The sequence below is a fragment of the Pipistrellus hanaki genome, assembly GCF_964339955.1.
Source record: "Pipistrellus hanaki genome assembly, chromosome: 8".
In the NCBI taxonomy this organism is placed as follows: Eukaryota; Metazoa; Chordata; class Mammalia; order Chiroptera; family Vespertilionidae; genus Pipistrellus; species Pipistrellus hanaki.
Genome location: NC_140510.1, coordinates 67,086,012 through 67,103,158, shown reverse-complemented (window position 1 = coordinate 67,103,158; position 17,147 = coordinate 67,086,012). Strand labels below are relative to the sequence as shown.

Here is a 17,147-nt window from a genome sequence, read left to right as displayed (position 1 = left end):
GTGTGTGCCAAGCATTAAACTGGCATTTTATATATAGCCTCTCTATCTCCAGAGGCTGGGCTCTTTCTAAATGCCATGTTACCTCTTGCAAAAATAAGGTCTTACTCACCATGAGGCCAGTTACAGCAAATGACATTGGCCCTCCTCTCTGGAGAGCAGGGAGGAGATATTCTTGACGAGGGAATTCCAGGTCAGTCTAAGTGACGACCTTTCGCTACCTGAACCCACATCCTACCATCTTCCAGAAACTCTCTGGCCTGCTAAGTTAGGGTTACAAAGGCAAAGATAGGTCCACTGGCCAAGAGGGTCAGAATCTACCTTGGTAGAGATAAAAGTGGTTCCGATCTTTCTGTCTTATTTTACTCATTAATGTACATGGGTGGAATCTGGAATACTTGTCCTTGTAAATATAAGCCAACTTCCACTTCCTTCCTGTGTGTATATATTCATTTCTCATGTTACCTGAGGGATTCCCAGTGCTTATGTATCTTCAATTTGTAGTAGTGAAACTAGCTGACATTTATTGAAAACTTACTCTGTGCCAGGCACTGTTCTAGTGCTTTACATGGTTGAACTTATTTCATCCTCTCAGCAAGCCCGTTATGATGGTGGTTATGCAGATGGGGAATCTGAAGCCCATAGAGGGTAAATCGCTTGCTCAAGGTCCGAGGAGATCTGAGTAGGAACAACGAAAGCATACACCAACAACTAATTGGATGAGCTGGCACGGAAACAACTGGTGGCTGTGAGCATCTTGGAGAGATGAACTTGTATGTCTAAGTTCATGAGATCCTTTCACGGGAGATTGCACTCCATCATCCCATGGGCTAGGGCCGTGGTCGGCAAACTGTGGCTCTCGAGCCACATGCGGCAGTTTGGCCCCTTGAGTGTGGGGCCAAAATACCATGGCCTGGGCGAGTCTATTTTGAAGAAGTGGCATTAGAAGAAGTTTAAGTTAAAAAAATTTGGCTCTCAAAAGAAATTTCAATTGCCATACTGTTGATATTTGGCTCTGTTGACTAATGAGTTTGTCGACCACTGCTGATAGGGGATACAGGAAAAAGCTGGCAAGGGCTGAGACAAAAGCTGCTGACTGAGGGTGGGGTGGGGGAGTCCCCAGCTGGGAAGAGGAGAAGAGTCTGAGGGTTTCAGGAAGACCAGGACCTCAGAGGACGAGCCAAGTGGTGCCCATAAGGCATCAATGTCCAAGGCCCAGTTCACGAGGTCCCATTTGGCAAGACCCACTTCAGACTGGTATTAAAGGTTCTACCGTCAGAATTTACTCAGTGGAAGTCAAAGACTGAGGTCAAGACCCAGATGTAGAAGGTAGGCTGAAGACCAGAGAGCCCTCCAACATGTCCCCACTGGGAAAGGCTCCAAGACTCTTGCTTATCTCTGAGGAAGTGTAGGTTCCACCCAAACAACACTCAAGGTGGAGACTTGGAACCAAATTGCCTAGCTCAGCGGTAAAGGATTGGGATGGAGCACTGGTGTGAGGGCTGCCAGAACAAGGTTCCAGAAACAGAGTGGCTTCAGTAACAAATCTATTATTTCACCATGCTGGAGGCTGGAAGTCTGAGCAAAATCTTCTTTTTGTAAGGACATCAGTCCTATTGGAAAAGGAGCCACTCTACCCCAGTATGACCTCATCTTAACATCTGTAACTGAGCTATTTCCAAATGTAATAAAGAGGGAATATGCTAATTGACTCTCACACAATCACAAAGATGGCAGTGCCCAGAGCCAACAAAGAGGGAACATACTAATTGACTGCCATGCCCTCAAATATGGAGGCGCCCACAGCCACAAGATGGTGGTGCCCAGTCCCCTCAGCCCTCCAGCCCCCCTTGGATGGCAGCTTCCCAGCTGCCAAGGACCACCTGAGGCTCAGATAACCAGGGCTGGCCAAGGCTTGCACTGCCAGCAGTGGCAGCAGCAGAGATGTGATGGGGTGTTGCCTTTCCCTGATGGCTGGGTCATCTCCCACCCCTTAGGGCTCCTGGACTGTGAAAGGGAGCACATCTGGCTGAGGTACCTCCCCCTCCAGTGCATGAATTTTCATGCACTGGGCCTCTAGTTTACAAATAAGGTCACATTCAGACGTACTGGAGAATAGGACTTCAACATATGAATTTTGGGGGAACACACTTTGACCCATCATGGAGAGGACTCACATCCTGAGACTTGGGTACTGTTCACAAGTGCTGCTCACACACAGCTGATTCCCACACTGGCTTGTTTTACCTTCTCAACACCGTGCAAGACACCCAGGGGCCCAGGCCCCGGCCTGCGCACATCGGTGAAACAGGCCTACAGCAGTTAAATGGCGGTGACTCAGGAAGTCACTGCCACACCAATGATGCTCTGTGGGCATCTGCTTCCCAGCTGTAACCACAGCAGGTGAAGCCTCCCTGAACCTTGGTCATGGGTCTGAGATGGGCTGGAGAGGAATGAGCACAGGCTACTGGGATAAAGCACCGGAGATGTTGCCCCTCACCCCTTGTGCAGCTCTGAAGGTAGAGAGATCGTCCTTTGGGTTGAGCTCAGACCCCAGATGAGAACAGATGTTGGAGAGGGTAAATTACACGTCCAGGGTCTCAGGGTTAAACTTTCCCCCCTCTTTGGAGCACCATCCTGGCCAGCATCTTCCCCCTCCTCCTCCTAGGAGTTAGTTCCTCTTCTGGGCCTGGCCAGTTCCATCTCCCCCTGACCACCAGCCCCTTCTCAATTCTCCCCTCTACATCCTCTTACGTGCTAGGTGCCCAGTTTCAGGAGACCTCAGAGGGTCAAACTGGGATCCAGTCGTTTCTTCCAAAGACCTCTGCCCTTGGAAAAGGAGGTGTGACCTCAGGGAGTGGGAGGCCAGGGAGAGGAGCCGTGGAAACAGCCACAGGGTCTCAGAGCCCTTGGCCCTTTGGAAACTCCTATTGCAGGCCAGCTGCTGGCTACAGGTGGGAAATGGAGGCCCTGGGCGGGAGGTGATGTGCCAAGGTCAAATGTTGGGCGGTGCCTGCTGGCGGAAGCCAGGCTTTAGGGGCTCTGTTGGAAGTGGTGTGTGCTTCCCAGGGCTGTGAACTCAGTTCTTAAGACTGCAGGGGTTTATGTATGCGGAGGGGTCGCCCCCGGGGGGCTCCTGAGGAGAGGGGAGGCTAAAAGCAAGCGGGGTGGGGAGGGGATGTGGGGGTTGTGGGACTGGAGGGCCGTGCTCCCATCCCCAGCGATGGGTGGGACGCCCGGAGAAGGAGCCGGCGGGCTGTTGCGGGGGCGCGCGTGGGGGCCGGGCGGCCGGGGCGGGTGAGTCACCGCCGCCCGCTCCCATTGTGCGGCCCGGCGGCGGCGGGGCGGCGGGGCCGCGGAGCCGAGCGCGGGAGGTGGAGCCGCGGGCTGCGGGCTCCGGCGCCTGCGTCCACAGCTCGCCTGGCTCGCCTCCGCCGTGGGCGCCCCGCGGCTGCCTGGCCCTGCGCGGCGACAGGCCCCGGAGAGGAAGCGGGAGGGAGATGGGGCGCGCAGGCCGGCGCGGGTCCCGCAGGCTCCAGAGCCCCGAGGTACCGCAGGGCGGGGCGGGCGGGGCGGGGCGGGCGCGGCACCCGGACCGGGCGGGCCCCTGGGTGTCCCGGGCTTGGCAGGGCCTGGGCGCTCGGGCTCCGGGAGGGGGAGAGGACCGGGAGGGGCAGAGGACCTGACCCTGCTTTTCTCCCCAGGACTCTCCACTAGGTCCCTGCAGCGCCCCCTTCTTCTCACCCGCGTCCCGGGTCCCTCAGTGAGCGAGAGCCCCCCGAGCGCCTCCCCGGCCATGGCCAACGGAGTGATCCCGCCGCCCGGGGGCGCCTCCCCCCTCCCCCAGGTGACTGACGCGTCCGGATGGGGGATGAGGAGTGGAGAGACCCTAAGGAGGAGAGGGGTGACCCTGGGACACCCCTGCTCCATCTATGGGCCGCATGGAGAAAGAGGGGGTCTTTGGCTCTTTTTTGGATCTTGGGAGCTGGGGCGCCGGTCCCAGCTTGGGGGCCTGGAAGAGGAGGCCTTAGAAGATGGAGCCTGCTGGTCCCCGCCCCTCTTCCACCCCGGGTTGGAGTTGGGGGTGTGGGGCGCTCCCGGGTCCAGGGTCCTTAGGTGAGCTGTCTGAGCCCGCAGGTCCGGGTGCCCGTGGAGGAGCCCCCTCTGAGTCCAGACGTGGAGGAGGAGGATGATGACTTGGGCAAGACCTTGGCTGTGAGCAGGTTTGGGGATCTCATCAGCAAGCCCCCCGCCTGGGACCCCGAGAAGCCCAGCCGCAGCTACAGCGAGCGGGACTTTGAGTGTGGGTAGCCTGGGGACCCCTAGTGTGGCCGCCCTCACCACTATCACCTCATTGCCACCATCTCCGTGCTCACACTGGCTGGGTCACCCAGTGCCATCCTGTGCTGGACGCTGTGCTGGGCCACCATGCCATGTTTAAGTCATCCTGCTCACTCACCCATCGCCTGCTCACCTGCCAGGGAAGCCGGTCCCAGTCGCAGGGGGATGTAGGGACAGGGGCCAGAGGCCTCCCGTAGGGACCCCTATCTTCCCCAAGACTCTGCCACACCCCGGCCCTCCTCTCTCCGCCTCGTCATCTCCCGTCCTGAGTTCTCTGACTACTTTTCCTTCTTTGCTGCATCGTGTCCTCCCATCCCCACCACCCCCTCTTCCATGCCCCCCTCTGTTACTCCTGGACCCCCACTCTACTAGGCCTCACCAATGACAGGACAGGGACACAGGTGTTAGGGGGAGTCTGGCTCTTGGGGAAGGACTAAGGTGCCCTTGCTTGAGGCCTTGACCTAGAATAAGGTGTGTGTCCCTAGGGTGGTGTGGGGTCCCCTGCTGCTGTGGGGGTCCCAACTGGCTCTCCTGCCCCCACAGTTCACCGGCACACATCCCATCACACCCACCACCCGCTCTCGGTGCGCCTGCCTCCACCCCACAAGCTGCGGCGAGCGCCCCCCACCTCTGCCAGGCAAAGCAGGAGGAAGAAGAAGGAGAAAACCTCTGCTGCTCCCTCCGAGGGGACCCCTCCCATCCAGGAGGAGCGGGGCACTGGGGTGGAGGAGGAAGAGGAGGAGGAGGAGGAAGAGGAAGGGGACTATGAGGCCGTGCCTGTGGAGCTTGTACCCTCAGGGTCCCCACAGAAAGCAAAGGTAGGGGTCTGGCCCTGTGGGAGGGCTGGCTGCATAGAGCGGGCGGAGTGAGAGTGGGGGCCTCGCCAGGCTGAGCGGCTGGGTTGGGGCAGGGCCCAGGACATGTCTGCTTCGCCCACAGTTCTCCATCGGGAGTGACGAGGATGACAGTCCCGACCTCTCCGGGAGGGCTGTCTTCACCACGCCCTCGTCCTCGGCGGCCACTCACTCGGACAAGAGCCCCCAGCGCTCGGTCAGGTACTGGCCTGCAGCCCAGCTCAGAGGAGATCCCAAGCTGCTATCTGATCCGGGGAGTGTGTCCACCTCTGACCCAGAGAGGAGAGGAGGGGGGCAGAGGAGGCGCGGGGTAGGGGGTGCCCCTGTCTGTCTGTATGATTGGCAAGGGGGAGAGAGTCAGAGGCTAAGAGGGTGAGTCCTCCAGGAGAGAGTGTGTCAGAGTGGAGAGGAAGATGGGGATCAGGAGGAAGGGAGACCAGCATGGTGGGGGCAGTAAGGTGGAGGTGAGCTTTCTTCTCTGCCCAGGAGGAGCCTGTGTCTAGTGCCCAGGGGGGCACTCCAGGCCCTGCCCCAAGTTGGAGGCCAAGGAACCCCCAATCCTGATCTATCTCCACTCTGGTTCCCTGCCATCCAAGGCTGCCTGTTGCCTCCTCAGCTCCCCCAGTCCCCGGGCCCGGCCCCCCGGAGTCACCGGAGAGAAGAGCCGGCCCTGGAGCCCATCGGCCAGCTATGACCTGCGGGAGCGGCTGTGCCCAGGCAGTGCCCTGGGCAGCCTGGGTGGCCCAGAGCAGCAGGTGCCCACTGACGAGGCGGAGGCTCAGATGTTGGGCTCTGCAGACCTGGACGACATGAAGAGTGAGTGACACCCTGTGGCAGCCCCCGTGGCCACTCCCATGAGCACCGGGCCTGTGAGGGACCCTGAAGAGGCTCTGTGCCCTCCCCGCTCACCACCTGGGTTTCCAGAGCTGAGATTTCCCTTCATGACACCTCTGCCCTTCAAAGCCCTGATGCGGTCCTCTGACTCACCCCTGGAGCAGGGCAGCCCCCCTTCCACATGATGGTTGAAGATACCAATAGATCCCCCTCCTCTTCTCAGGGCAGACTCTGTTCACCCTTTCAAACCAGCCCCCTGGCGCTGAGCCACTCTGCCAGGCCCTGCTTCTCCCTCCATCAAGGGCTCACCTCCTCGCTCCTGACCCACCACCCTGGGCCTGGCCTGGCTGTGATCTCGGCACATTCTTTCCACCTTATCAGTCCCTGGTTTCTGTGCCACCTGTCATCACCCCCGGGGCTTGGTGCCCAGGCCAGAGGCACCACTGACCCCGCCTCCCTCCCCTTAGAACAGCGTGTGGGCGGGGGCGGGGAGGAGGGCTTGGAGCTCAGTACGTCATGGAAAGTTGCCAGGACCCGAGGACAGGGACAGGAACAATCCGATGGCAGCAGCCGTGCTGCTGGCGGGGATGGGGAGGGTCAGAGGGAGGGCGTGTTTACTGATCCCGGGTGGGGGCTTAAAGCAGCCGGGAGCAGCCCTGGGGCCCTGGGAGTCGGAGTTGAGAGGCCCGGCCATCTGGGGCTCTGGTTGGACAGAGACCAGTCCTGTCCAGGCTCCCATCTCTCAGGAGAGCTGGGGCTTTGAGGGGGCACAGGGCTGAGGCCTCCCTCAGCCAGTGTCGGGAATGACGAGCCAGCTGGAGCTCACAGAGCCCAACGGGGCACTGAGCTCCGGGCCCTGGGATGCCGAGGGCCTGGGTCCCTGGAGGGCTCCAGCTCAAAGCCCTCGAGACTCGCTGGCCTCAGAGGACTTAGAGATGTTTGTGCGGGACCTTGAGGACTGTGACCTGTGGGAGTCTGCCAGGGACCAGCTGAGCCCCATGGCAGGGGGACCAGCTTGTGAGTAAACGGCTGCGGACCTTCCACCAGCTGCCGGCCTGGAAGGGGCAGGTGGGGAGGAAGGGAGAGAACATCTGCCTGAGTGTGCCCGGCCGAGGACCTGCGGGGTTAGACCTGGGCGCCAGGGTTAGACCTGGGCGCCCAGAGAGGCTCAGGGGCAGCCTGGGGGCTTGGGCCTGGCGGCTTCATGTGGGGCCTGGCACTCCGGGTGAGAGGCAGTGGCCATGGTGGGGCTTCTGCCTGCGTAGGGATCTGCCTTGTTACTGTGGCTCGGCCAGCGGTCCTCTGTGTGACTTTGGGCCAGTGCCTCCCCCGCTCTGGGCCTCAGTCTCCTATCTATGAAGTAGCCACATTGACAAGGGGGTCCTGTTGGCATGGCCCCTGGGTGACTATGGTGCCCGCCAGTGAACTGGCTGGGCAGCGCAGGGAGCTAGAGGGGCTGGCCATGACCCCGAGGTCCGGAGCTAGACCCTCGGGACTGCCAAGCCCACCTTCTCCGCAGGCCACCGGCTGGAAGACAACCCTGGCATGCGGCGGCACCTGGTGAAGAAGCCATCTCGAACCCAGGGCGGGAGGGGCAGCCCCGGCGGCCTGGCCCCCATCCTGCGCAGGAAGAAGAAGAAGAAGAAGCTGGACCGGAGGCCTCATGAGGTACAGGGCCCGGGCGTGGGCCGTCAGCTTCCTCTTGCCTCTGCTCCCAGAGCCTTCCTTTCCCCGACTTCCCGCCGTGCCCTGGCACTGGGTCCCGCCTGGTGGCCCCCAGGCCCTCATCCTTGGTGCCTGCCCCAGGTGTTTGTGGAGCTGAACGAGCTGATGCTGGACCGCAGCCAGGAGCCCCACTGGCGGGAGACGGCGCGCTGGATCAAGTTTGAGGAGGACGTGGAGGAAGAGACGGAGCGCTGGGGGAAGCCCCACGTGGCCTCGCTCTCCTTCCGCAGCCTCCTGGAGCTCCGGAGGACCATCGCCCACGGTAGGGCCCTGCAGGCCCGGCCCTGGGCTGCATGCCCTCTTCACAGACCGCAGAGCCTGTACCAGGCTGCCCACCTCCCGGAGACTAGCCCCTGGAGTCTTGGCTGCCACCCTGGGGGTGTGGAGTCCAACTGCCTGCCCAGCTGTCTGCTGTGAGGGGTGGGGTGCTGCCCCTGGTCCCTGGCACTTACCTTGGCATAATCGACTCCCCTCCCTGGGCGAAGAGGGGCCGTGCCCTCATTCCGTGCTCCGTTTCCACGGCCATCTCTCCAGCTGGGCTCTGGCCACGTGGAGTAGTGTATCCGCCTGGGTGCGGGGTGTGTGGCTCCCCCAGCGTGTCTGCCTGCCCTGGGGGAGCAAGGCCGCTGGGGCGGGCTGTCCCTCTCTGATGCCCCCTCCTCTGACGGTGCCCCCAGGTGCCACCCTCCTGGACCTGGAGCAGACCACTCTGCCCGGCATCGCGCATCTTGTGGTGGAGACCATGATCGTGTCTGACCAGATCCGGCCAGAGGACAGGGCCAGCGTCCTGCGCACGCTGCTACTAAAGCACAGGTGCGGGGAGGGGGTGCCCAGGAGGGGGCCTCCTGGCTCAGCTGTCTCTACAGGAGCAGACTCTCCTGGGAGGCTTCCGGCCTCTGCTTGAGCACCCAAGTGATGGGGAGCTGGTTCCCCATCCCTCCTCCCTCCTGCACTACCCATTAGGAAGTTCTTTCTTACACTGAGGCAGAGGGATAGAGGCCCTGGCCCTCCATGTCTCCCTTCCCCATCACCTCAGTCACCAAGGTCCTCTCCGCCTCACTACCTCCCCCTTTGCTCTTCCCCCAGCCACCCCAACGATGACAAGGACAGCGGCTTCTTTCCCCGGAACACATCCAGCTCCAGTGTGAACTCGGTCATGGGGAATCACCACCCCACCCCCAGTCATGGCCCTGACGGGGCAGTGCCCACCATGGCCGATGACCTGGGGGAGCCAGCCCCCCTCTGGCCTCACGACCCTGACGCCAAGGAGGTCAGTCGCCTTTACTCTGCCCTGGGTTGGGGGACTGAGAGGGTTTCTAGTTTCAAAAGGGGCCACCGAGTGGGCCAGGAAGGTGAAATGCCTGGTGTCATATGCTGGGCATGTGGGGGGATCTTTAGGGAGAATCCACGAGGGACCCCTATTCTGGAGAAACAGGAGGTTTCAATGGGATGATGTGGCAGACCCAGGGGGGAAGGCTGAGGTGGTTGTCACCCTGTAGTTGCTGGATTGTGGGAAAGTCTGGAGGCTCCCAGGGGAAGAGAGGGCCCTGGGAGGGGGCAGTGCTGAGGGCTGTGGCTTGCCAGCCAGCAGGGCCTGTGAGTCAGGTTGTGGGGGGCTTGGAGACGGGGTCCAGATTCCGGGCTGGTCCCCTCCTGATATGAGGCACATCGCCCGTAGTCCTTCCCCTGGTTGGTGAGGGGGAGGTGGAGGGGGGGGGGGAGGAGGAAGCAGGGTGGGAGAGCCAGGGGTTGGTGGGCAGAGTCCAGGGCTGGAGCGAGGGAAGGGAGGGCCTGCCACGGCCTCCGGTCTGGGTCCCAGCCCTATTCCAGTTCTGCGTCCTCAGAAGCCCCTCCATATGTCTGGGGGAGACAGTCACCGGGGGAAAAGCCTGAAGCTGCTGGAGAAGATCCCCGAGGATGCCGAGGCCACTGTGGTGCTTGTGGGTAAGGAGGGGCGGGTGCTGGGGGCAGCGGCGGGGGCAGGGGCGTGGGCTCTGTGCCTCTTTCATCCCCACCGGGCCCCACCTGCCCCTCCCAACTCATCCCCAGTCCTCTGCCTGCGTCCCTTCCGATGTTCGGCTACCCTGGATAACTACTAGGCCACCTAGCACCTTTGTGAGAATTAGAGAAAAGCGCCCCTTAATTTCTATCTGTTGATGAATTGTGGTAAATGTACAAACATATACATGACTAAGTCTCCTTTAGAATGGGGATTCTCTCTTCAGTGCACGCCTGCCCCATTGCACACCATGTTCCTGAGTCACCCCCTCCGGGCCGCCTGGCCCTCGCCCCCGTGCCCAGCGCTGTGCCCTCTCTCCCCAGGCTGTGTGCCTTTCCTGGAGCAGCCAGCGGCAGCCTTCGTGCGGCTGAGTGAGGCGGTGCTCTTGGAGTCTGTGCTCGAGGTCCCCGTGCCGGTTCGCTTCCTTTTCGTGATGCTTGGGCCCCGCCACACCAGCACTGACTATCACGAGCTGGGGCGCTCCATCGCCACCCTCATGTCTGACAAGGTCGGTCCTCCAGCCTGTGGGCTGGGCTCTCCAGGCCTGCCTCCTGTCCCCTCCTTATTCTGTCCCTCTCACTGCCCCGGGTACCACAGGTGCAGGGGCGCTAGAGGCCCTCCTGGGTGGAGCAGCGCTTTGGGGAGTGGAGAGGCTGTTGGCGGAGGGAAGGAAGGGAGCCCTCTGAGCCAGGGCTGTGGGAGGGGAGGTGGGGCAGGGAGAAGCAGCCCAGACCTCTGGGCTTTGGATGTGACCTGGACTTGAAGGGGCTGGCTGTGTTGGTCTTTGCCGTGGCTTCTCCCGGGTGTGGATAGGAGAGTGATGTTCAAAATGCTTCCCAACCTGCAGGACGTGGGCACTGCCCAGGCAGAATGATCTCTGCAGTGCCAGGTGTCACCCTGTAGTTGCTGGATTGTGGGAAAGTCTGGAGGCTCCCAGGGGAAGAGAGGGCCCTGGGAGGGGGCAGTGCTGAGGACTGTGGCTTGCCAGCCAGCAGGGCCTGTGAGTCAGAATTTTGACAACTGGACCGGACCCGTGCGTGTGGCGGATCGTCCGAACCCCTCTCCCTGAGGCCCCGAGCCAGGGCCCCCGGCCAGCTCAGCCCCTGCTCTCCTGCCCCCCCAGCTGTTTCACGAGGCTGCCTACCAGGCCGACGACCGGCAGGACCTCCTGAGCGCCATCAGCGAGTTCCTGGACGGCAGCATCGTGATCCCCCCGTCGGAGGTGGAGGGCCGCGACCTGCTGCGCTCCGTGGCCGCCTTCCAGCGGGAACTGCTGCGGAAGCGGCGGGAGCGGGAGCAGAACAAAGTGGAGATGGCCGCCCGGGGAGGCTACGTGGCCCCTGGGAAAGGTCAGGCCCTTTGGGACCCAGAGGCACCCCCCCCCTCCCCCCGTGCTCCCCCTCACAGCTAAGTCCGTGACCTCAGTGCTGGCCTGGCTCCCAGAATCCTGGATGCAGCTTCCAACCCCCGACCCAGGCCTCTGCCCCTGGGCTTGGCCGGGAAGGATGGAGGGGTGGTCTGTGTCCCAGCAGCCCCTTGTTCCCCAGGACTGTCGCTGGAGTTGGGGAGCTCTGAGGTGACCCCTGAAGATGACCCCCTGCGGCGGACGGGCTCGGTGTTTGGGGGCCTGGTCCGGGACGTGAAGCGCCGCTACCCGCACTACCCCAGCGACCTGCGGGACGCTCTGCACTACCAGTGTGTGGCCGCCGTGCTCTTCATCTACTTCGCTGCCCTCAGCCCTGCCATCACCTTCGGGGGGCTGCTCGGTGAGGCGGAGGGTGGGGGCTCCCCGTCATCTCCAGTGAGCACTTTGGGGGCTTATGGGTGAGAGGAGAGAGTTGTCAGTGTGGCCATCCTGAGCTGCTGGGTCAGGGGATTCCAGAGTTCACTTTTGGGGGGGCTATAAAGATCACCTTGGGGAGCTGGTGGTGAAGGGGCAGGAAGTACGGGGTTAGTAAGGGGCCCTATGCACTGTTCTGGGGGCTGCTCCATTCTTGCTAGGTCCCCAGGCTAGGTTAAGCTAGATAAGGAAGAGGGGCCAGGGAGGAGCCGGGCAGGGCTGTCCCACTGACCCTTGCCCTCCCCAGGGGAGAAGACCGAAGGGCTGATGGGAGTGTCTGAGCTGATCGTGTCCACGGCCGTGCTTGGAATCCTCTTTTCTCTGCTGGGGGCCCAGCCGCTGCTTGTGGTTGGCTTCTCAGGGCCACTGCTGGTCTTCGAAGAAGCCTTCTTCAAGGTGACAGCCCTCCCTGCTGCTCCCCGGGGACCACCTGCTCCTCCCCTGGCCCCTCAGCCCAGGTGACAGGTCCCTGCTAGGTCCCCCACCTCCCCCGTGGAGTTACCCCCCAGCTGACCCACTCCCTACCTCATGGGGCCCTGATGTTCAGGGAGGGTAACCTCTCCTCCCTTCTGGCCACCAGTTCTGCCAGTCCCATGACCTGGAGTACCTCACCGGCCGGGTGTGGGTTGGCCTCTGGCTGGTGGTCTTTGTTCTTGCTCTGGTGGCCGCTGAGGGCAGCTTCCTGGTCCGCTACATCTCGCCTTTCACCCAGGAGATCTTTGCTTTCCTCATTTCCTTCATTTTCATCTATGAGACCTTCTACAAGCTCTACAAGGTAGAGGCCCAGAGAGGGGTTGGGGGCAGGGCAGGTGGAGATGTGGGTGGGCAGCATCCTGGCACCAGAAGCATGGGAGGCGGTGGTCTGGAGATTGGGGGCAGAGGGCTCAAAGAGGGGCTCTGTTGTATGTGGGCGTGGGGGGTCGAGGACACCCTGGGGTAGGTCTGCACTGAAGGGGAAGGAATCAAACCCATAGGGTATTGGTCAGAACGCCAGGATTCACCTGCACAGGTGTGTGAAGTGGTCACTGACGCTAAGGGCTGGGTCACCTTTGCAGAGTGCGTGTGTGCGTGTGTGTGTGTGTGTGTGTGTGTGTGTGTGAGGTAGCTGGATGTTATGTGTTCCTGTTGCCTGGTCATGTAGGTGAGGGAGCAGCCCTCTCCCTTGCAGCTGATGAAATCAGGGTCACCTGCCCAGGCGAGCACTAGGGCAGCCTTGTAACCCACATAGGTGTTCACGGAGCACCCACTGCTGCCATTCTACCCCCCTGAGGGGGCCCTGGAGCCGAGGCTGGACCTGAATGGGAGTGCTCTGCCCGCCACCGAGGGGCCACCAGGCCCGAGGAACCAGCCCAACACGGCCCTCCTGTCCCTCATCCTCATGCTTGGGACCTTCCTCATCGCCTTCTTCCTGCGCAAGTTCAGGAACAGCCGCTTCCTGGGGGGCAAGGTACATGGCTTCCAGGTGGAGCCCCTGGGGGACTCTCCCTTCCTGCTGTCACTGCCAGGCTCCACTCCAGAGCGGGGCTGCCCCCTTCTCCTCATCGGCCCCGGGATCTAAGCCACGTCTATGTGGCCCCAGCCCATCAGAGCCTCAGAGAAGTCTACTCAGAAGCGGAATGCCATCTGGGCTGGCTGGCGCTCATGGGGTTTAAAGGGACAGGTTGGGGAACTTCCTGAACCAGCTCAGACCCACGAGAGGTCCGGGGTAATAAGCCCTTGTGAGTCTCCAGCCCTCACTGCCACCTCTGCTCCCCTCTCCTAAGGCTCGCCGCATCATCGGGGATTTCGGCATCCCCATCTCCATCCTGGTGATGGTCCTGGTGGATTACTCCATTACAGACACCTACACACAGGTGAGTGCGCCCGGCCTCTCTGGCAGCTGGTCCTCACCCCTGGCCCGAGCGGCAGTTAGATTCGGGCTGGAACCCAGCTTTCCTGGTGGGAAGGCAGTGACCTGCTGGGGTCACGCTAGATGATGAGCTGGCGGTTCAGAGCAGCCATGTGGTCCCACTGAGGAGGCCACCCAGCACCCTCAGGCTATGTGCGACCCTAGGCAAGACCCCGGGGAGCAGGTATGGGGCTGGGGCAGAATGACAGGTGCCCCCCCAGCAGGTTTCCTGGCAGCTCTGGGGACCTGGAAGAAGATAAGTCATGTCTCTGCCCTATACGGGACCCTTGTAGGGACAGCAACTTCGGAGGATGCAAAACTAACTTCCTTCAAGCCTGTTCACACCCCAATTCCCTGGAGCCCTGGTACTGGGGATATGCGGCTTTGCGGGAGCAGCTGCTGCATGGGTTCCTAGCATGGGGGAGGGGGGCAGTGTCCCTGAACCCTGCCTTCCTCCTGGCCTCGCAGAAGCTGACAGTGCCCACGGGGCTCTCGGTGACCTCCCCCCATAAGCGCACGTGGTTCATCCCGCCTATGGGCAGTGCCCGTCCTTTCCCGCCTTGGATGATGGTGGCAGCTGCCGTCCCCGCCCTGCTGGTCCTCATCCTGATCTTCATGGAGACACAGATCACTGCGTGAGAGGGCGGGGGAGGTAGGGGTGTGGGGGTGGGGCCCGGGCGCATGAGTGTGGTGGTGGGATTGGCAGCAAGGGGACAGTATTTTGCCTGTGGTGCTTGGCCGGGCCATCTGTCTGGTGCCGCCGGCGTTTGCAGGGTGGCACTTGACGGTTCCCAGAACGCTCTGGCAGTATGTTCTCTCACCCAGCGACGCTCACATGATCTCATTTTGGTTGAGTCGCAATAACGAGGTGAGATCTGGCATCTGGCTTTTATGGTATTTTAAACATCCACAGTGTAAGGAATTTGGCTCAGATTTGCTTAAACGTGAGAACTTTAATTGGGGAACTTGAAAGAGGAAGTCGGCAGATCCTGGGAGAGCTCTTCTCTGCTCCACCGACTACCCTGCCCTGCTGTGCACGCCTGGCCCGGCTGCTGGCCCACTCACCCCCACTCCGCTCTCCGTAGGCTCATTGTCAGCCAGAAGGCACGGAGGCTGCTCAAAGGCTCCGGCTTCCACCTGGACCTGCTTCTGATCGGCTCCCTGGGGGGCCTCTGTGGGCTGTTTGGGTTGCCCTGGCTCACGGCTGCCACCGTCCGCTCGGTCACCCATGTTAACGCGCTGACTGTCATGCGCACCGCCATCGCGCCTGGAGACAAGCCCCAGATCCAGGAGGTGCGGGAGCAGCGGGTCACTGGCGTGCTCATCTCCAGCCTTGTGGGTGAGAGCGACCACCTTGTAAGGCCGGGCCCCGCTCCCCAGACTTGCCTTCTTGGACCCCAAGGTCTTAACTCAGCTCTCTCCTCCGGGCTGGGGCCAGGTCCCTTCTGACTCTCCAAAGGCGGTTTGTCCAGCCCCTGCCCTGCCTACCAGTCCTGCCTCCTGACCCCCATGAGCCCCTTTCCTCATGGCGTTTCCCGGTTCTCTTTCCTGCTCCATCTTCTCTTGTTCGTGGTGGTGAGGCCCAGCCAGTCAGTTAGATGGTCCGTGCCCCCTCCCCACCAGGTCCGTCTGTCCTCGCAGCGCTGTCTGCGGGGTCAGGTAGGTCTGTGTCTCCTCCTCCAGGCCTGTCCATCGTCATGGGGGCTGTGCTGCGCCAGATCCCGCTGGCTGTGCTCTTTGGGATTTTCCTGTACATGGGGGTCACGTCACTGTCTGGCATCCAGCTGTCCCAGCGCCTGTTGCTCATCTTCATGCCAGCAAAACACCATCCCGAGCAGCCCTATGTGACCAAGGTACTGCCAGGAAGCATGGAGGGGGGAGCTGGGTGATGGTGAGGATGTCCGGGGGATCCCCTATGGACAGGATAGGGTGACTGGGAAGATATATTGGGACCTGAGGAGCCAGCTTCCCGGAGATGTGGGCCGGAGTGTGATGAGACCTGACACCGGTTCCCAGGTGAAGACGTGGCGGATGCACCTGTTCACCTGCATCCAGCTGGGCTGCATCGCACTGCTCTGGGTGGTCAAGTCCACAGCAGCCTCGCTCGCCTTTCCCTTCCTGCTGCTGCTCACGGTGCCTCTGAGGCGTTGCCTTCTGCCCCGGATTTTCCAGGAGAGGGAGCTGCAGGCGGTAAGAGACTGTGCTCGGGGGCAGGGGCAGTGTGGATGGGGCCCGGGTTCCAATCTCTGCCGCATCCTCTGACAGCTGTGTAACTGACACAGGTAGCCTAACCTGAACTCTCACTTTCATCTATATAAGGGCTAATAGAAGATCCTACCTTATACGATTGCTGTGAGGCTTAAACACCAATCCAGGTGAAGTTCGGAGTATGATGGTTTGGTGTGACGTAAGCACCAGGCTGCTGCAGACAGCTGTGCAGGATGTACATTGAACAGAAGCGCGTAGCTGAGGGGCGGGTGGGGGTGGGGCAGTGCTGAAATCCATCTGAGCTCTATTTTTTTTTTTTTAAACAGTAAATGACATTCTTCTTCTCTTTTAAATATATATTTTATTGATTTTTTTTTTTTTTTTTTTTTTTTTTTTACAGAGAGGAAGGGAGAGGGATAGAGAGCTAGAAACATTGATGAGAAACATTGACCAGTTGCCTCCTGCATACCCCCTACCGGGGATGTGCTTGCAGCCAATGTACATGCCCTTGACTGGAATCGAACCTGGACCTTTCAGTCCACAGACCGATGCTCTATCCACTGAGCCAAACCGGTTTCAGCTGAGCTCTATTTTTGTCATCTAGAGGAAGGGGCATCTTTTTGCAAATCATCCACCCAAACCTGGTCTACAGAGGTAGACCGCAAGAGCTAGCTAGGAGTGGCCCCAAGAAAGTGCTTCACCTATGGTAGCTACTATCTGGGAGCAGCGAGGGCTGCTGGCTGGGAGGAGCTGGGGAACTGGGGGAGGGGGCAGGGGAGGCTCCACTTGGCTTCCTTGCCTCTTCTGACCTTCCCCTCCTTCTGCAGCTGGACTCAGAAGATGCTGAGCCAAACTTCGACGAGGATGGCCAGGATGAGTACAACGAGCTACATATGCCTGTGTGATCCTCTGACACGGTGCCCATGAGAGACCCCGACGTCTTAGAGACTGATACCTGGGCCCCTGCCAGAGCCCAGCCCCAGGGCAGGCGGGCTCCTCCTGACCCAGAGACGTCCCTGGAACCGCTACTGATGCCACGGCCAGAGGGGCCCTGACTGTGCCCGAGGCTCTGACCTTATCTCACCAGGCCCTTTCACAGACCAGCACAGGCTTTACCGGCACAGGCTTTGAGCTCATTATAACCACACCCCTTGTCTTGTGTCTGCTTCACTTTCTTGGTTCCACGTCTGGTTTCTCAGGTCAGAGTTATCCATCTGGAATTGGAAGAGTTGGGAGAATTCTATATTCAGGGTCATCAAAACCTGAGAGGAGGTTTGAGGCGAGGACAGAATTCTTGGTTGAAAGGGAGAGAATCAAGACCACAAAAGGTCAGAGCTAGGCTTTAGCATCACCCCCTTGAGGCCCCTCAGGTGCAGCCCAGGAGGAGCCGGGAGTTCTCAAGGTCTGGCTCAAGGTCACATGCTTAAATCCTGCCCCTGATTGGGAGGGGTGAGTGGGGGA

General features: G+C 60.7%; 1 protein-coding gene across 5 annotated transcripts; it reads left to right on the top strand.

The window, feature by feature from the left end:
• The first annotated feature begins 3,328 nt into the window (after positions 1 to 3,328).
• SLC4A3 (solute carrier family 4 member 3) lies at positions 3,329 to 16,847 on the top strand. 5 transcript variants are annotated; one of them, XR_014795716.1, is made up of 24 exons: positions 3,428 to 3,545; positions 3,702 to 3,844; positions 4,135 to 4,300; positions 4,882 to 5,156; positions 5,278 to 5,393; positions 5,809 to 6,008; positions 7,546 to 7,694; positions 7,833 to 8,013; positions 8,429 to 8,564; positions 8,838 to 9,021; positions 9,596 to 9,695; positions 10,074 to 10,258; positions 10,874 to 11,099; positions 11,298 to 11,516; positions 11,838 to 11,986; positions 12,171 to 12,365; positions 12,819 to 13,037; positions 13,354 to 13,443; positions 13,947 to 14,113; positions 14,564 to 14,817; positions 15,162 to 15,331; positions 15,495 to 15,668; positions 15,798 to 15,853; positions 16,514 to 16,847. XR_014795716.1 is itself a non-coding variant. In XM_084892113.1 (23 exons), the coding sequence occupies exons 2-23, from the start codon at positions 3,794 to 3,796 to the stop codon at positions 16,589 to 16,591; spliced, it is 3,684 nt and encodes a 1,227-aa protein (XP_084748239.1). In that variant the 5' UTR covers positions 3,329 to 3,545; positions 3,702 to 3,793; the 3' UTR covers positions 16,592 to 16,847. The 5 variants fall into 5 exon arrangements, 2 of the variants coding, with proteins under 2 accessions (XP_084748239.1, XP_084748240.1); XM_084892113.1 differs by lacking the exon at positions 15,798 to 15,853 and having other exon boundaries at positions 3,329 to 3,545; XR_014795715.1 differs by lacking the exon at positions 15,798 to 15,853 and having other exon boundaries at positions 14,564 to 14,771.
• Positions 16,848 to 17,147: the final 300 nt, after the last annotated feature.

What these genes read in the sequence shown, in the direction of transcription:
- SLC4A3 (XM_084892113.1), top strand. Translation starts at nt 3,794, where the DNA reads ATGGCCAACGGAGTGATCCCGCCGCCCGGGGGCGCCTCCCCCCTCCCC. An exon ending in ACGACCCTGACGCCAAGGAG is followed by an intron (nt 9,022 to 9,595) that starts GTCAGTCGCCTT and finishes CTGCGTCCTCAG; the next exon opens with AAGCCCCTCCATATGTCTGG. An exon ending in AGGAGAGGGAGCTGCAGGCG is followed by an intron (nt 15,669 to 16,513) that starts GTAAGAGACTGT and finishes CTCCTTCTGCAG; the next exon opens with CTGGACTCAGAAGATGCTGA.